Source organism: Meleagris gallopavo, chromosome 5, assembly GCF_905368555.1.
Source record: "Meleagris gallopavo chromosome 5, MGAL_WU_HG_1.1, whole genome shotgun sequence".
Taxonomy (NCBI): domain Eukaryota; kingdom Metazoa; phylum Chordata; class Aves; order Galliformes; family Phasianidae; genus Meleagris; species Meleagris gallopavo.
The window spans coordinates 28552720-28568907 of NC_139408.1; the positions used below are offsets into that span (position 1 = coordinate 28552720).

The 16188-nt window shown below is 35.7% G+C and overlaps 1 protein-coding gene across 1 annotated transcript in view; it reads right to left on the reverse strand.

Moving 5' to 3' along the window:
- Nucleotides 1-91: 91 nt before the first annotated feature.
- PALS1 (protein associated with LIN7 1, MAGUK p55 family member) overlaps nt 92-16188 on the reverse strand; it is a 52460-nt gene continuing 36363 nt past the window's right edge. Inside the window, 12 exon segments of the mRNA XM_085225005.1 lie at nt 92-3185; nt 5891-6001; nt 7090-7292; nt 7962-8129; nt 8377-8448; nt 8905-8976; nt 10593-10776; nt 11656-11733; nt 14579-14740; nt 15362-15442; nt 15444-15509; nt 16025-16102. Coding sequence (XP_085081131.1) covers nt 3009-3185; nt 5891-6001; nt 7090-7292; nt 7962-8129; nt 8377-8448; nt 8905-8976; nt 10593-10776; nt 11656-11733; nt 14579-14740; nt 15362-15442; nt 15444-15509; nt 16025-16102 — 1452 coding nt within the window. The 3' untranslated portion in view covers nt 92-3008.

The window sequence follows — 16188 nt, forward strand, 5'->3', positions numbered from 1 at the left end:
AGTGAAGGAAGTAAAGAGATCATCTTCTAGGGCATCTTTCACACATTCAATAAAACAGCAGTGAGACAATTCCCAAGATTCACTACAGTAATAAAATTGTACAGTGATTTATTTTAAATCTAGACATATTTTACATTTTTACATTAGTGTGCAGTTCATGATGTCTCAAAATACAGAGTGCAGATACACATATAAAAGTACAATGTGGGGCTAACCACAGGTCTGAATAAAGTTACCTTAATTAAGGCATTAAACCCCCACTCTACATTTTAAGAAGTAACGCGATTACATTCAAAAATTTTACGCAATTCAACTAATGTTTACTTTTAATTAAATCTGGACTGATAAAAATGCAGATTACCTTCATTTTGGTCTGATACAGCTCACTACAAGGCCCATGATAAAGTGTTTCACCAATGAAGTTTTGCATATCTCTTTTACTCTCAAGGGAATAAACACAATCTGCATTAAAAACAGTAAAAAAGGCCGAGTAATTTCTTATACCAGGTAGTTCCAGATTCAAACTGATGGCAGGATGGGACAGCCATTTCTTAGTGCTGCTCAAAGCCCTTTAGCAGGACAGCTAACACTGGTTATAAATATCATAGCACCTCATTATATGGATATCAGTACTGCGTGCCTTGGGAATTAGGAGAGTAGAGCTGAACCTCAACATTCTTTAAGTCTACATTCAAGAACTTATTGCTATACAAACAGCCTCTGTACAACATTTCAGAGAAACTAGGGAGAAAAACATCAAAGACATTAACAGCAATTACTGAGGCTGACACTGGCTACCACACTGAATACATAAGGGGGTTTCAGCAACCATCTCAAGCTGCAGGCTTGTGGCTGCAGGAATTTGGACAGTGTCTGTGCAGCTAAGTTACCCTTACGTAACAAATTTTACAGCTTTCCATCTTCTTGTCCCACAGTGACACAGTCAATACCAAAGAGCCTAATATATCTACAATCTTCTTAAAAAGAAAAAGGGTAGAATTGGTAAGGGTACTTTGTCACCTATGAAACATTCAATATACCTGAACATTGTAGTTTTCAAACTATGGATTAAACTGAAAATGTGCCTGCAGCGTGAGGCAAAAAACCTATCAATTTGAGTACCTAATTCTTATATCATTATCTGGAACGCTACATTTTTTTTTTTCCTAAAATGGAATTTTCAATCCCCTCCCCTCCCCTCCTTTTTTTTTTTTTCCTGAAGGGTCACTACTTACTTCTTTAATTGCTTCTCAGCCCTAAATATTAAACCAGCAAATAATTTTTGCTTTGTAGCAGGACAGGAGCACACTAATTTTTCAATCCAAAATGTTAGTTCACTAACTAGAAATGTTATTTTACAATTTCTTTATATTCCCCATACACTTGGAGGTCTCTGTTCGGCTACAGGTATAAGTTTGTTCCATTAGAACTTCAGTATATGCAAGACAGTATGGAAAAAAATCAACTACTTGTTAAATCCTTCAGCATTAGTCAGGAGTGAACTACAACCTGACGTAACTCGTGTTTTACCTGTAGGAAGTAATAAACACCATGGCTAACATTAAGATATTCACATTCAAGGGCTGTGTGACCCTAAACTCAAACAGCCAAGATACTAATATTCAGTTAGCTTCAGTAATAGAATTTCCCTCATTGCAGACACAGCCTTCGTAGTTAACTAATGTCATAGCTGATTTGAAGATGCAAAGGTGATCTGATCTGTTTCGCAGAGCACACACTAGGATACAGACTTGCCTTCTATTCACTCATTTCAAGTTATTTGTTTTAATAAGTATTCCACTTTGTTGCGACTTCTCAGTCAGTTACCAGTGTTTCACCCATTTTTTTATTGCAGTAGTGAGCAAATGCAGGACAATATGTTGGCTAGTGAATTACAATACTTGTTTATAACACAATAGCTACCTTCAGCTATTTTAATTCCAGTTAGTTAACTGTTAGAGCAACAGCCACAAAACGAGCCATTCGCAGAGATTACAAAACCCACTTACCTTCCAATGTTCAGCACATCAGCCTATTTTAGCCAGTATTCTGTTATAAAACATGAGAACTTCAGCTGACTTCCAAGCAATGTTTTATAACTACATATTTTTCATAAAAATATAATCTCTGCCTTCCTAAATATCTCTAGAGATCTGTGGAAAACAGCGGCTCCAATCAGCCGATGTTTCAAGGAAAATTCAATAAAAATATCACATCTAAAAGATCAATATAATTCATCTTTAATTGGACCTAAAATTAATGTGCAGTCAACCCAGAATTAAAAAGCCTGCCTAAGAAAACAAAGATTGAAATATTTACATTATACACATTTTCCAATTACAGTGCTATTAGAAAGTGGAATGTTTTTTAGAATTAGAATATAAACTCAAGCCTCACCAGGCAGCTCCAGACCAGAGTGGCATCTATGTTCTTCAATTTTTTGAAAAGGACAGATTTCTCATTAATCACATTTTTCAAACGTAGATTATTTCTCTGCCCAACAATCTGTAGAATTACACTCCTAAACTACTGCCATGTCCCATATGAAGTCATTAAGTTAAGCGTTAAATAACATTCATATTTATAACTATGTGACAACGTGGACTGTACATACAAATACACACACTTAAAATCTTTGCTTTCCTAAGGGTGACTAAGTAGAAAAAAGAGGAGGATTTATGTATAAAAGTTGATGCTAGAAAAATCTAAAGCTTTAGAATTTAGTACGGACAAGGTCTCCATTTCTAGACCACAGAAAAAGAAAATTTGGACAACCTCTAGAACAGTTAAATCAGCTCACAAGCTGATTAGTTTTTTTTGTTTGTTTGTTTTTGTTTTTTAAATGTTGTTTTTTTCAATAATACCTAATTTCACTTGTAAAAGATGCAGTCAACGGTCAACGAGGTCCAGAGCTCAGACACTTATTACATAATAACTGGGCAGACCTACACGCGATCTTAGAACGATTACTCAGCTGAAGTCCATTTGTTCCCTGGAATTATTCTCTTTCACCGTAGCCAGGTAGAGGGCACCCACTGGGGTTCTGTGTCAAGTTTGTTTATTAACCGAAGTAACTCTTGATAAGCCTTATCAAGATCAGAATTCACAATTGCTGTATCAAAGTAGTGACCATTGTTCTGTTCCATCTCCCTTGTCTTCTCTATGATTTCTCTCAACTCTTCTGGCTGCAAATAAAGAACAGGGAGTTACTGAATGTGTGTAAGCCCGTCCCGTAAAAAGAAAGGGGAAAGTAACAACTCAGGCCTTATGCACGGATATTTAATTGTATTGCTACAAGGTATTTATAGCTAAATTTTTGACAACAATGAACTACGGCACATTTTAACACCAAAGGCAACTGTTTCTCATTGGCCACAAGTGGCAATCCAGTAAAAGACAGTCCTGGACTGAAGTAAATGAGGAAGATACAGCACTGCTCCTTTTATGACATACATCCTACCGAGGCTCCTCAAACATGCTTCTCAAAAATCAGTTTCGTTGCTAAGCCTACTATCTTTCTGGAAAAAAACAAAAGACAGCAGAAAGTGAAAGCTGAATGGTGCAGAACTGCACACCTGTGAAGATGGATCTCTACAAACACTGAACAGCCAAAAGCAGCAGCTGTCACTGGAATATTTTCACCAATAATAGATTATGAGCCACCATGAAAGGTACACACTGAAATCAGTGGAATCACCATAGAGTCAAGTAAACGGTACAGCAGAAAAACTGTAGAAGTAGAAAAGTGATTCTAAGGAGAAGCAGAAACAGATGGTTTTACTTAAGAATTTCTATAAGTTTGATTTCTAAAAAATGTTTGATTTCCTCTTCTGCAACATATCTTTTGTATTTCATAAAGGAACATCCAGGTATAAAGAAGATAGTTTCAAAAGCAATTTCAGGACTTAAAGATTTCTCTTTCCTATATGCTTTGCATATTCTTAAGAAAATCCAAGTTACACATGCAAGAAAGTCTTTACTACATAATGAGAAGGCATTTAACACAGTAGCTTTCATCCAACTGAAAGACAACTCCAATACAATTAATTTGAAAGAAAAGGAGTATAATTTAGTACCAATAACAATATATTTTTGTTGTTGAAGGATTCCTTGACTATTGCAACAAAAAAAAAAGGGTATATTTAATATTTATGTACAATAAGGTTTTACTCATTGCATAACCACGAAGGAGGAAATGTCTACTTAGAGAATATGATTAATTTTGACCCAGATAAAGCAACGACCACCATCACCCTCCATTTAAGGCTTGGACTTTAATGCTCTTTTAGATTTTACAATATATCACACTCTTAAATCAAAGATGGAGAGCAAAACTCAGAGCTCAGAGAAGTGATTATTGATTACAGCTGTTTTAGGATCTCCTATATGAATAGATGCAGTTACAGTAGAACAATTGTTTCTTCCTCAGTGCAAACTACATTATGCTAAACTAGCACTCCGTGGTAAAAAAAGTGCTTCCTATTCACCACTGCAGGGTAGACTAGTTACAAAATCCAGTTACAGAACTCCATTACTGTAGCAATACAATTGTTTGGCATCATGGAATCGCCAAGGTTGGAAAAGACCTACAAGACCATCCAGTCCAACCACCCACCTATCACCAATATTTCCCCACTAAACCATGTCCCTCAGCACAACATCTAAATGTTTTTTTCAACATCTCCCCCCAGGGATGGTGACTCCACTACCTCCCCGAGCAACCCGTCCCGGTGCCTGGCCACTCCTTTGGAGAAGAAATTTTTCCTAACGTTTAACCTGAATCTCCTCTGGTGCAACTTCTCATTATATCTCTAGTCACATGGAAAAAAGAGGTTGAATACCACCTCACTACAACCTCCTTCCAGATTGTTGTAGAGAGCAATAAAATAAGGTCTCTCCTGAGCCTCCTCTTCTCCAGATTAAACAATTCCAGTACCCTCAGCCACTTCCCATATGACTTGTGTTGCAGACTCCTCAACAGCACCACTGCCCTTTCCTGGACACTCCAAGACCTTGCTGTCTTTCTTGTAGTGAAGGGTCCAAAACTGAACATAGTACTCGAGGCGCAGCCTCATCAGTGCTGAGAACAGAGGGATGATCTCTTCCCTGCTCCTGCTGACAACACTACTACTGATACAAGCTGGGATACCCTTGACCTTCTTGGCTGCTGGGCACACTGCAGGCTCACATTCAGCCAAACACTGACCAACACTCTCAAGTCCATTTCTTCCATACAGTCTTCATTCCAGCCACTCTGCCTAAGACCTGTAGAGTTGCCTAGGGTTGTTGTAGTTGATGCAATGTGTGTCCCATAAAGGAATAAGGACCTTTTCAGAGCTTTCAAACATCCTAGCTTAATTTGCAGGTGTCAATTCTGTCAATGCTAGCTTTGCATTTAAATAGTTGATCTGAACTGGATAAGCTGAGATCGTGACATGAAATCTGAGAAGTGATCATATAGGATCAAAGCACAGAAATAACTTTATCTGAAGAGGTTTAGAATACATTTTTTAAGTAATTGCTTTTCCAAGGCCAGATAAATTCTCAAGAGAAAAAAATTCCTCCCTAGAATCATTCCCAAGTTATCTTAAACACAAAGTCGTATCTTCTGCAGTTTTGAAATGAAACGTAATTTTTGTACCCAAATGCAGGGCTTAACTGTGCCCCAAGCAACTGGATTCTCTTGGCCCACACCTCTCACGTTCAGCTAGTGTAGTCTGCTTACTAGCCTGAAGCAGAGATCTCTGACTAACCACCTCCACTTGTCAGTACCATGCCATCATTCAATTCCAAAAAAAAAAAAAGAGCATATGAATTTGTTCACCAAAAGCATTCCAGAACCGTACGTAAAAAAGCAGAATGGCTTCAGAAGGAGTGTTAGATATATTACCTTTGGGTTTTTCCCTTCTTTGGCCAACAAAGCACGTAATCTCTCTTGCGAAGGAGGTGCGACAAATATAATATATGGCTTCAAGTCAGAATTACGTAGTGTCTTCAGTGACTGTAGAAAAGTATTAAATATTGAACACCTAAGAAATTTCCATCCAATTAACCGTAACAGTATTGCTACTACTACTCAGAATTCAGTCACCATTTCCTACAAAATTTATATTCCAGTATTTCTCAGATTTATGGACTCTAAACATTTACTTTTGTTCAAGAATTTCAAAATCAAACAAGTAATCTAAATTGAAGCAAGTTTCCTTAAAACGCGAGGGAATTAGAAACTTTTAATTGAGAGAAGAGGTCTTTAAAAAATAAATTTCAGTTTAACCTTTCCTGTTTTGAAGATTAAAATACAGGATACCAAACGCACTATATGCTCAGAGTATTTATTGCCAGGCTACACATACATCAAGACATAAATAAAAAGAACCTGACTGTAATCTGAATTTTCCAAAAACTTCTCCATCTTTTAACACCTTAGAGCTCATAGAATAATGGCAAAAATTAGAGCAAAATTATAATTTTTCAATTCAGAAAATTAGAGCTAGTGAGAAATATCTGGAAACCAACATTCCTTTTAACTTTAGCACAGATACAAAAGTTATGAATGCAATCTTTTTGTTCCTTGTTTGAAAATACACAGAACACTCTAAATAGTTGTACAATCAATGAATATACACATGATACAGTTGTACAATTGTACAATCAATGAATGTATAAATGATATAGTATATCCAGGAGTTTGGCTGATGTAATTATTATACTAGAGTAGGAAAGAAGGACACTCACTCTATCTTGGACTCATGTGGTAGACTCCGGTGGAGCAAATCTCCAGAAGAGATCCTTCCCCACTGGCAGTCAGGTCTAGGAGAGGTGAAGCCAGGCTCCACCCCTTCCAGCAGCACAGGTGAATTGCCTTCACCTGTGCTCCTGTGGCTGACTCATTGCTCACCTCAGGTGATTAATGAGAGGTTCAGGCCATGATTCAGCAGCCCCATACAATAGTCAACTGAACACCACTGAAAATAATTTGGAATAAACGTGGAAACAGACAGTCTAATTTTACATCAACTTAAAATATCTTTTAGATTTTCACAGTAGCTGCTAAAATTGAAGCATAACAGGCAACAGCTTCTGCCATACCTGAGTGTGAAGATTTAAAAGGCATATCTTGCCAGAGTTGATCACTTGCCGCACGGAGTCTATACTAGTACCATAAAGGTTCTTCTCAAATTCTCCATATTCGATAAACTTCCCTGCAGCTATGTCATTCTCAAATGCTTGTCGGGAAATGAAATGGTAATCCCTGCCAGCTACTTCAGTTTCTCGCCTGCTCCGAGTTGTATCTACAAACAAAACCACAAAAAATAAACTGAATGAAACATACCTGTTCAAGTGAAAAGAAAATATCAGCATTTGATTAAAATAGCTAAGAAATACATGTATTTTATTCTGTGTAATAAATACTTCTGGAGAGACTTGATCAAAGACTGAATCTATATTCAGATGTTTTCTTACATTCATCTAAGAAAACAGTCAGTTAAGAATAAATTTCACCCATGCAGCTGCATTCTGGAAGTGAAAAACAGCTGTTGGTTGTTTACAATACTAATTTTGGGTAGAAAAGACATTTTACATAAAATTCAGTGAAATGTAAATAGTTTGGAAAAGGTATTAAATCCATGTAAATTTAAGTTTATGCAGGATAACTAGTTCAAAAATTATTTTTTTAGATGTGCCGGTTACTTCTTTAACCTTCTGTAACTCATTCTGACTTTATCCAGATTGAAAAATATGCATGTCATATAATGCCTCCATAGCACTATGTTGGGACACTGGATTTGCATTTACTTACAAAGGCTAGTGCCTGCCACACAAGACAATTTGTTCTTCACCAAAGAGCTGACTATAGCCTCCTCAAAACCCCTTAATTTCTAATTACAGTTCTAATCACAAGAGGATTTGGGTGTAGGCAATGTTTAGAATAAGCAATCATATCTGCCTATCAAACTTACGGGGAACAGCAGAGGCAAAGCGATCCACTTCGTTATTCATAAGTCTCTGCCGCAATTCATTTTGGCCACAGTTCTGTGGGCCAATGAGAACAATAGGTCGTTTTCTGTTTGCTGGTTGATGATACAGTGACATTTCCTCATAAGTTAAAATTTCTTCGTTATCATAATCTTGAAAGAAAAACAATAAAAAGGTCAACGTATTATTGCTTGTTGGATGTGTCATTTGTCCTGCATAGCAAGGTTTTAGGAAGCTCCCCTCTACAACCTCAAAGATTGACTTGTCTAGTAAGCCAAGACAGCTTTTTTTTTTTTTTCTTTCTGAGGAAATAAAGTGTTTCTACTTTTTAAACAAGAGCATTTGTTAAATTTTCTATAGTTACTTATAAATGCACACTATGTAAAAGATGTTACTTACCATCATTTTTATTTGCATTGTATAAAACTTTCTTCCGTTTCTTTTTGTTCTTCTTCGCACACCAGAGTTTTCCTAATCAAAATGAAGTCATCACAATTACATACCCATGAGGGAAAACGCCTCCTATCTTACTGACTATATGGATTTGCAGATCTGAAAACACTAGGTGGTTTAGTTTATTACACCAGTAGAGTGTATGAAGCAAATTCTGCACAGCAAGAGCTTCAACTGGGTCTTGCTAAAAGTAAAATTCTTTAAGAAAAAGGAGGCACTCCAAATTCCCTTACATTAATCTACATTGTGCATAATAATTATGAGAAAATAATCTAATTGATACTAAATTCTAAAACTGAAACTAAACTGATTGAAACTAAATTCAGGCCTGCATTTACATCAAGAACTTCAAGCAAGCACCACATTGGTATTATAAAAAATGGAGAATTTTCTGTAACTCTACACTGACAAGGTTCTAGTAATTAACATCACCATTAGTTAGACACCTTTTTCCTCAAAAAGCACAGATCTAACCTGATTTCTCTGGCTCCTTGTCTTCTTCTATAGTTTGCTTCATTGCTTCTCTTTGTTGCTGAAAACTTTTTCCTGAAAGCATTTTTAAGAAAAATGAAAAAGCAGTTAACTTTGGAAAATTGTTACTATGTATACTCATAAGTATGTGTACATTTCCATATCTTCTTGTAATGACTTACTCATTTTGTTAAGATTTTAAATCTGAAGCTTCTAGTAGAATATGTAATAAAATAGAAACTTGTTGGGGAAAACTGCTTGTCATAAAGATGTAAAATTCTATTACCTTAATAGAATGAAACTCAGAAATCAAGCTTAAGCTTCAGCAAGGAGCACAATTAATCTGAACATGTACATTAACAATACCCTTCAAAGCTGACAGTATTTGGAAGTGATGTAACTCACGTCCACAAAAGCATCTGTTGTCTTTATAGCATTGTCTAATTTGGGTGACATTTACAGCCAATTTTTCAGGATTTTTTTTTTCCAGTTATTTCGTAGTATTCATATGGTGTTTTTTTTAATACATACTACTTCCATGTTTACTGTCAAGCAAGCCACTAAGCAAGCACTATCATCAAATGCAATCGTATACTTCTTTAGGATTTTCATATTGTTTAACTATCACTTTCTTCAGCTATCTTAACACTGGCAACAACGCTGTATTTAGCAGGAAATGGGAACTAAGGACTCAGCTGATTTCCTTCCCATCACGTCCTAAAGTTTGTCTGAATGGATGGATGGAAGAAGTGAGCCTAAAAATCCTAAAAAGTAAGATTTGCGGAGGTCAAAGTTGATGAGAAACCAGTTTATTACTTCCAAAACAAAATCATCAAATGAAAATTGCACAGCCTTGTACTTTTCTGAATAGTTTTGTCTGAAGACTGAAAATATGGGTAAGACTAAATTTTTGTCACTGTGATGATATATTTTTCTTATTTTTTAATATTACGTATGTTATATTTATACTACATTTTTAAAATTTCAGCTTGAAAAAAATATGCTACATTTAAAATCAGCGTTCCCCTGATCTTATTCAAATACTATAAAATAACAGCATACTATTCTATGAAATTAACATCTGTTCACCTGCTAAGATCCGTGGTGAACTGGAACGCATTACATACTTCAAGAGAAAAATTGTATACTGACTTCAATTTCTGAAACTTCAATTATTCAAAGGCCTCCAGCAGTTAGAAAGGAAGCTTGATTATTACAATAACTGAAGCTCTTGGTTAAGTGAGAATACATAGAAAAGTTACTACCTGAAAACATATTTTTCAAAGATACTACTTGAAACAGTGAGAAACCTAAAAGCTGCTCTCATCTCCAGAGGCAACAAGCAAGTTGAAGTCCAATTTTGCCGCTGTAGCCAGCAGAGGGAACTCTGAATCCACAGAGTTGCAAGGATAAAAGAATAAGGAAATACAGAGTAATTTAAGAAATGTGAACTGCAGTGAAAGTGGTGGTTTTACTTGATGTTTAACATTTATACATGGAGATGCTTCTGAAAGGTCGACCTTTTAAATAAACGTATTATGAAACCAACAGTGGGCTCTGCTGTAAAATGTTCAAAGTCACAGGTATTTTAAGGCTGTGGGTATGAGTTCTTAAAAAAAAAAATATCAAAATAGTGCCTCCTAAACTATGGGAACAACAACTTTTCAAGGTTTTTCTAGATCTTTATTTACCAGGAATTAGGCCTGCCAGTGGCTGGTTATCTTCATCTCCATCTCTATAAGCCTGCCACCAGTTTGGGTCTTCTTGGCTGATGACATGGAGTATATCTCCTTTTTGAAAAGACAGGCCTAACTCTCGGCAGGGGACATAAGGGTCATCAGAAGGATCATAGTCAAAATGTGCTTTCACATGTATCTGTGGAAGATAAAAATGTAAAAAAAAGGAAAAATCCGTGACCTTCAGAAGAGTTACACCTCTATCTTCCCATGACTAAAGATGAGGTTTGACATATAAAAGCTCCTCCTATAGAATGCAGACTATATCTAGGGCATATACAAGATGTTGGATTGGATAAAAGCCTGAATTTCTAGTTTTATAAATTCTAGAACCTACAAATTTTTTTCGCCACTTTAGGAACAAAAAAAAAAAAAAAAATCCTGAGCTACAAATCTAAGCCCTTAGCACTCAAAAAGAATCATAGATATTCTCATTTACTTATATTTAAATAGCAAACACACAGAATGAGACCCGTTTTCTGGCTTTCAGATGAAGTTTCACTTCAAAAATACTTTACTTTGCCATCAAATATTTAAGTTTTTTTGTTTTTGTTTTTTTGTTTTCTTTTTTTTTTGCTTTGATAGAAATCTGTGCAATCTTTTTTCAAACTCTTGAAGCGGACTGAGGAAAGGTTACGTTAACTAAATACCAAAACTATCCAGTATACAGATTTTTCTTCACAAAGCATATTTACAATTTACAGTAGAACACTTAACTTCTATAAATTCAATTGATATATATAAAATAGAGAAACTGAGAAGTTTCAAATAGCTTTTCAGAAGCATAAGTGGTGCTACTTTTATTAAACTCTTATTATTTTAGAAACAGAAATATATGTTTCAGCTTATCACTGTCAATCATTTTTAACAGTTAACTGAGGTGCAAGTCTGGTAACAAACGATTTAAATCATTGCAATTTGGTTTTTGTTTTGCTGTATAAATAACCTACAAAACAATGTTCTAAGCTCTACTGGAAAAATAGCGTATACATCACCAAGGTTATGTAAAGCTACTTACAACTGTCTCCTTTGCAGGAGGTGGCTTGCTCTGCTGACTTGGAATCAATACAAAGGTCAGAGTGCCATGCATGTCAGCCTGAGATAAAAAAAAAAAAAGTCTGTTAACATACAGTTGCAGTGATTCAGCAACAGATTAGAAAACCAAATGCCCATATTCAGATTATGAAAATGTAGATTATGTATAACCTATTTCTATTTTAAATAGAACACTTGCAACTGTATCAAGCAGACACTTGAGACAAATAGAGGACCAAATACAGTATATTCTATTGCTCAGTTCAAAAATACCAAGAAGATCTATACTAGTAGTAGAAAATATGTAGGAAACTGTAACCCTGAAATTACTTAAATGCAACAGTTTTTAAATCTAAACATCTCTATTATGTTTTATGCTGTTAACACTGCCAAAGTACACAGAATGCTTTTTAAAAATTTAACAACAAACTGTTTTTTAAAAAAACAGAAAACTCAAATTCTGCATAGGTACCTAACATTGAAACTGCCAGCATCTACAAAGAAGCGCGAACTTAAAACATGTCTTGGCTTTAGAGCAGCCTTAGTTGTTTGCGTACTCTTGAACACAGTTTATTTCTGCATGTAACAAACATCTATTTTAATACACATGCCAAATCCTGAAGAGGCCTGTTCATCCCACTTTCTATACAACTTTCCATGAACCATAACAATTGACACTGCATAAACTAAAGCACATACGAGTATCACCAAAAATTGACACTTCAGGCTTAAATGAAGTAAACATAACCAAGGATAATACGATTAGGCTGTAGGAAAGGAAAATCCACCATTTTCAGTTAGAATGCATAGTTTCTTGAGGAATGCACAGAATTTCACAGTGATAGCATGAGTAGCCTTGTCTGGAGTCACATGCCACTTCATGATCATTTTAGGCACAAGGGGTGAGGCAAGAATTAGAATGCAAGAAATTTCTTTCTCTCCTGTTCTTAAGTATTCTTTGGGGACTGAAACTTCTTATAACTTCTAAAATTTAACATTACAAAACAAAAAGTCAGCATACAAATAATTATGAAGCTCTAAAAAACTAATTTTTTAAACTAGGACATTTTGAGGTTTTCACCAATTGCTCTTACAAACATATGTAACACAAATAATACGTATGTATACATATTACATCTTTTATTCTGTAACTCTAAGTTGTAGGACCTGTTCAAGTGCAGAACAAGATCTCCACAGAGAGTTAAACTGCTACTGTTTAATTATCTGTTAAGCACATACAAAACATTTTTTTCAAAAGCAAAAAGATGTAGCTGAATATGGATGGCTTCTTTTGAAAACACGGATGGCAACGGAGCTAATTGCATAAAGGATCTCACAAACCTCTAATCCAAAACACATGGAGACTGAAGGTTTTTCAAATAAATGGCTCAAGAAAGCCATTTCTGCCTCTAATTCTCTCCACTTGGCCTCCCTCCATGCATTAATTCAGCAGCACCATCAGAAAAGATGGACAGCGTCCATTAAAAACTACAGTCTTACACTAGAAGACTTCATTTATTGATAATGCTTGTACTTCCTATAATAAATGCAACTTACAGAAGAATCCAAGTCTTTGCCCTGATTTTCATTTGTATATAGAGCTCACATTCACTAAGTAATTCAAATATTTACTATATATATTTCTTTGGAACTTCTCCCCAAAGATCCTCTTAATAAATATGTGCTAGTATTTCCAAAGGTCTGTAGTAAAGGTGAAAAAAATGTACTTTCATCCGTTTTCACTTTTACAGAATGATCTTCTCTGATGGAGACTGAAGACTCACAGTAAGGTTCCAAGTGACCTATCTCAGACACTGATCAATAGCACGTGCCAAGGAAGAACATAGGAACAGAGGAATATTGGGCAAAATGAAGTATGTACAATCCCAGCTTCTGGCATCCTACCTTGCCAGAACTTAGAGAGAACATTTCTGCCTTTACTAGTTCCTGATGGATTTTTTTGCTGGTTTTATCTAGTAGCTTTTGAATTGATGCACAGCTTTGCTATGAATGTTGCAAGCGTAACAAAGAGAAAAGTACCTTTTGTTCGTAGGTTGCTAGACAAAAAGGTTTTTTGTTAGGAGGGAAAGAGTAAGAAGTCTGGTCAGGTAAATGTCCCATATGAAATCATTAGCAGTGGGTTGAGCCCAGTCAGAAACTACTGCCAACTGCTTATTCACTCCTCTCCCCAAAAGGGGCATGCGAGAGAATCATAAGATCAAAAGCAAGAAAGACTCATGGGTCAAGAACATATGAATGTTTAAAACAAAACAGAACTAAAAAAAAAATCAGCACTGAAGAAATGGCTCATTGTCCATTTTTTCTTCCTGAGCATGGTATTACTTGGCATGAAATATCACTGTGGACATCTGTCCTCACTGTCCCCACCACAACATCTTAGGTACCTATTCATGGAAAGGGACAGAATGAAGAAGAGAAACCACCTTGACACTGTGCAAGCAACAGACTGGATTTTGAAGAAAAAGACCATCTACTGTGAAGATGGTGAATTCCACCTCAGCCAGGCAAGACCAAAATCATGCAGGTACACCTTTATTGATATTAACTGAGGACTAAGCCTGAGACAGATGAAAAAAAAATACAATGGCTTTTCACAGCTAAGCAAAGCTTTTCCTTGGAAGTCACAAAAAACAAGTCTCAAGATGATAGCTTGACTTGTTCACATTTGTAACACTCAGTTTTGCGTTTAACTGCCACTATACTTAATAAAATTGCACCTTGCATGAGAAAGCAAGCTTGAAATGGCCCTCCATATGTGAATACTAAGTATGAGAGTAAAAAACTGCTCTAAAATAATTCTAAATATGACTACAAATGACAAGCGGAGCTAACAGACTTCACTCTTACGAGTATTTTTTTCAGGGAAAATGAAATCCACAACTCACCAGTAAATCAAAAACTTCATTAACATCTTTTCCACGAATCTCAATGCCATTAATCTCCAGAACTTCATCCCCTTCATGTAACAGCCCACTCTTTTCTGCAGCACCTCCTTTGACTATTCGACTAATGATGACAGAATCCATTTCGTTACGAACAGTAGCACCCTGTATAGTAGCAACAAATTCTGAATTTATTACATATCACAAACTCAAAGCCATCTATTGTAAGTATTTCAAGCCAGTGATGAGACATTTCTCTGTTGAAAGAAAATGCATGTAACAGCTTGGATGTATACATGCAATGCTCTAGTTTACAAAAAAACACATTTGTTTCTTTAAGTGGTATTAAAGATTGAAGAATTGAACTACTCTACACTATAAGAGTCCTTTCTTTTTTTTCTTTTTTTAAATAAAAGCTTTCCTAAACACTTATTTGAAAGATGCAAAGTAGAAGATGAAAAAGAACACTAACACAACACAGACTTCTGTAATTGGACAAGGATCTAAGCTTCCCTGCAGCTAAGCTTGGATAGTGACTTCTATAATAAAACCCTGGCCAAATCCACATGATGAAAGCTATACAGGCCCTAAGTGGTAACATGTTTACAGCTATATCAAAATGCACATTAAGTAATCATTTATTACCATATCTCATTTGGGCAGGTGAGGAAGAAGATGATTCTTAAGTTAAATATAGCTTTCACATTGAAATTCTAAGACTTTCATAGCTATCTGCAAAGACTGCTTACCTGCTTTAAGTATAACTGAGCAAGTACCAACACTTACCAAGGGAATGTCTCGAGCTTTCTCAATGCGAACTATTTTAACTGTCTCCCCTCCATACGTGCCAACATTTTCATAAATTTTTTTCATCTGCAACAGGCTCGGGTTGCATTTCTTGTTCCGCAACCTTGTCATGAGCTAGTAGAAGTGCCTAGTGTTAAACGAAATCAGCTCGATTACAGTAAAAATTCTAATTTCATATGCATACAAAACAGTAACAATCAATGAAATTCTGCAATTTGAAAGCCCTATACACAATTACAAAATACTGCAAAATGACTCAAGCAATAGAAAAGATTTATTACAGCTATATAGTTTCTACTTGCAAAAAAGTTTGCTTTCAGTTTTAGAAAATAATACAAAACTACTTTGAATACAAAGTTGTGACTATACTTATAACTCATCCTTGAAAATAAGTCAGACATTAGTTTACTATATATGTGAATGAAGATACAGAAGCAAAAAACTGCAGTCAAAACTACTCATGAATTTTCTTCATCACTGGACAAAATTCCCTTTATGCACCCTACGATAAGAGTGCAGTAACTTTACCTGTCACAAAAAAGTAAAGTAGCTCGTGTTGCCACTGACATTACTGATCTAATGCTACCCTGCTCATGTGAAAATTACCTCGTAATAGCTGTAGAACACAACAATTTGTTTTACCTGCATGTGAGGGGCATTCAGCAAGGCATTAAGTTCCTGCCCATCCTTGTGGTGACTGGGTTTTAAAACACTCTGAACCTGAAAAGAAATAAAGTAGTAAAGCTCTCGCTCTCCCCAGTGATTTATCAATCTTCATGCCCCAACTGAAGCACAAAACCCTAATT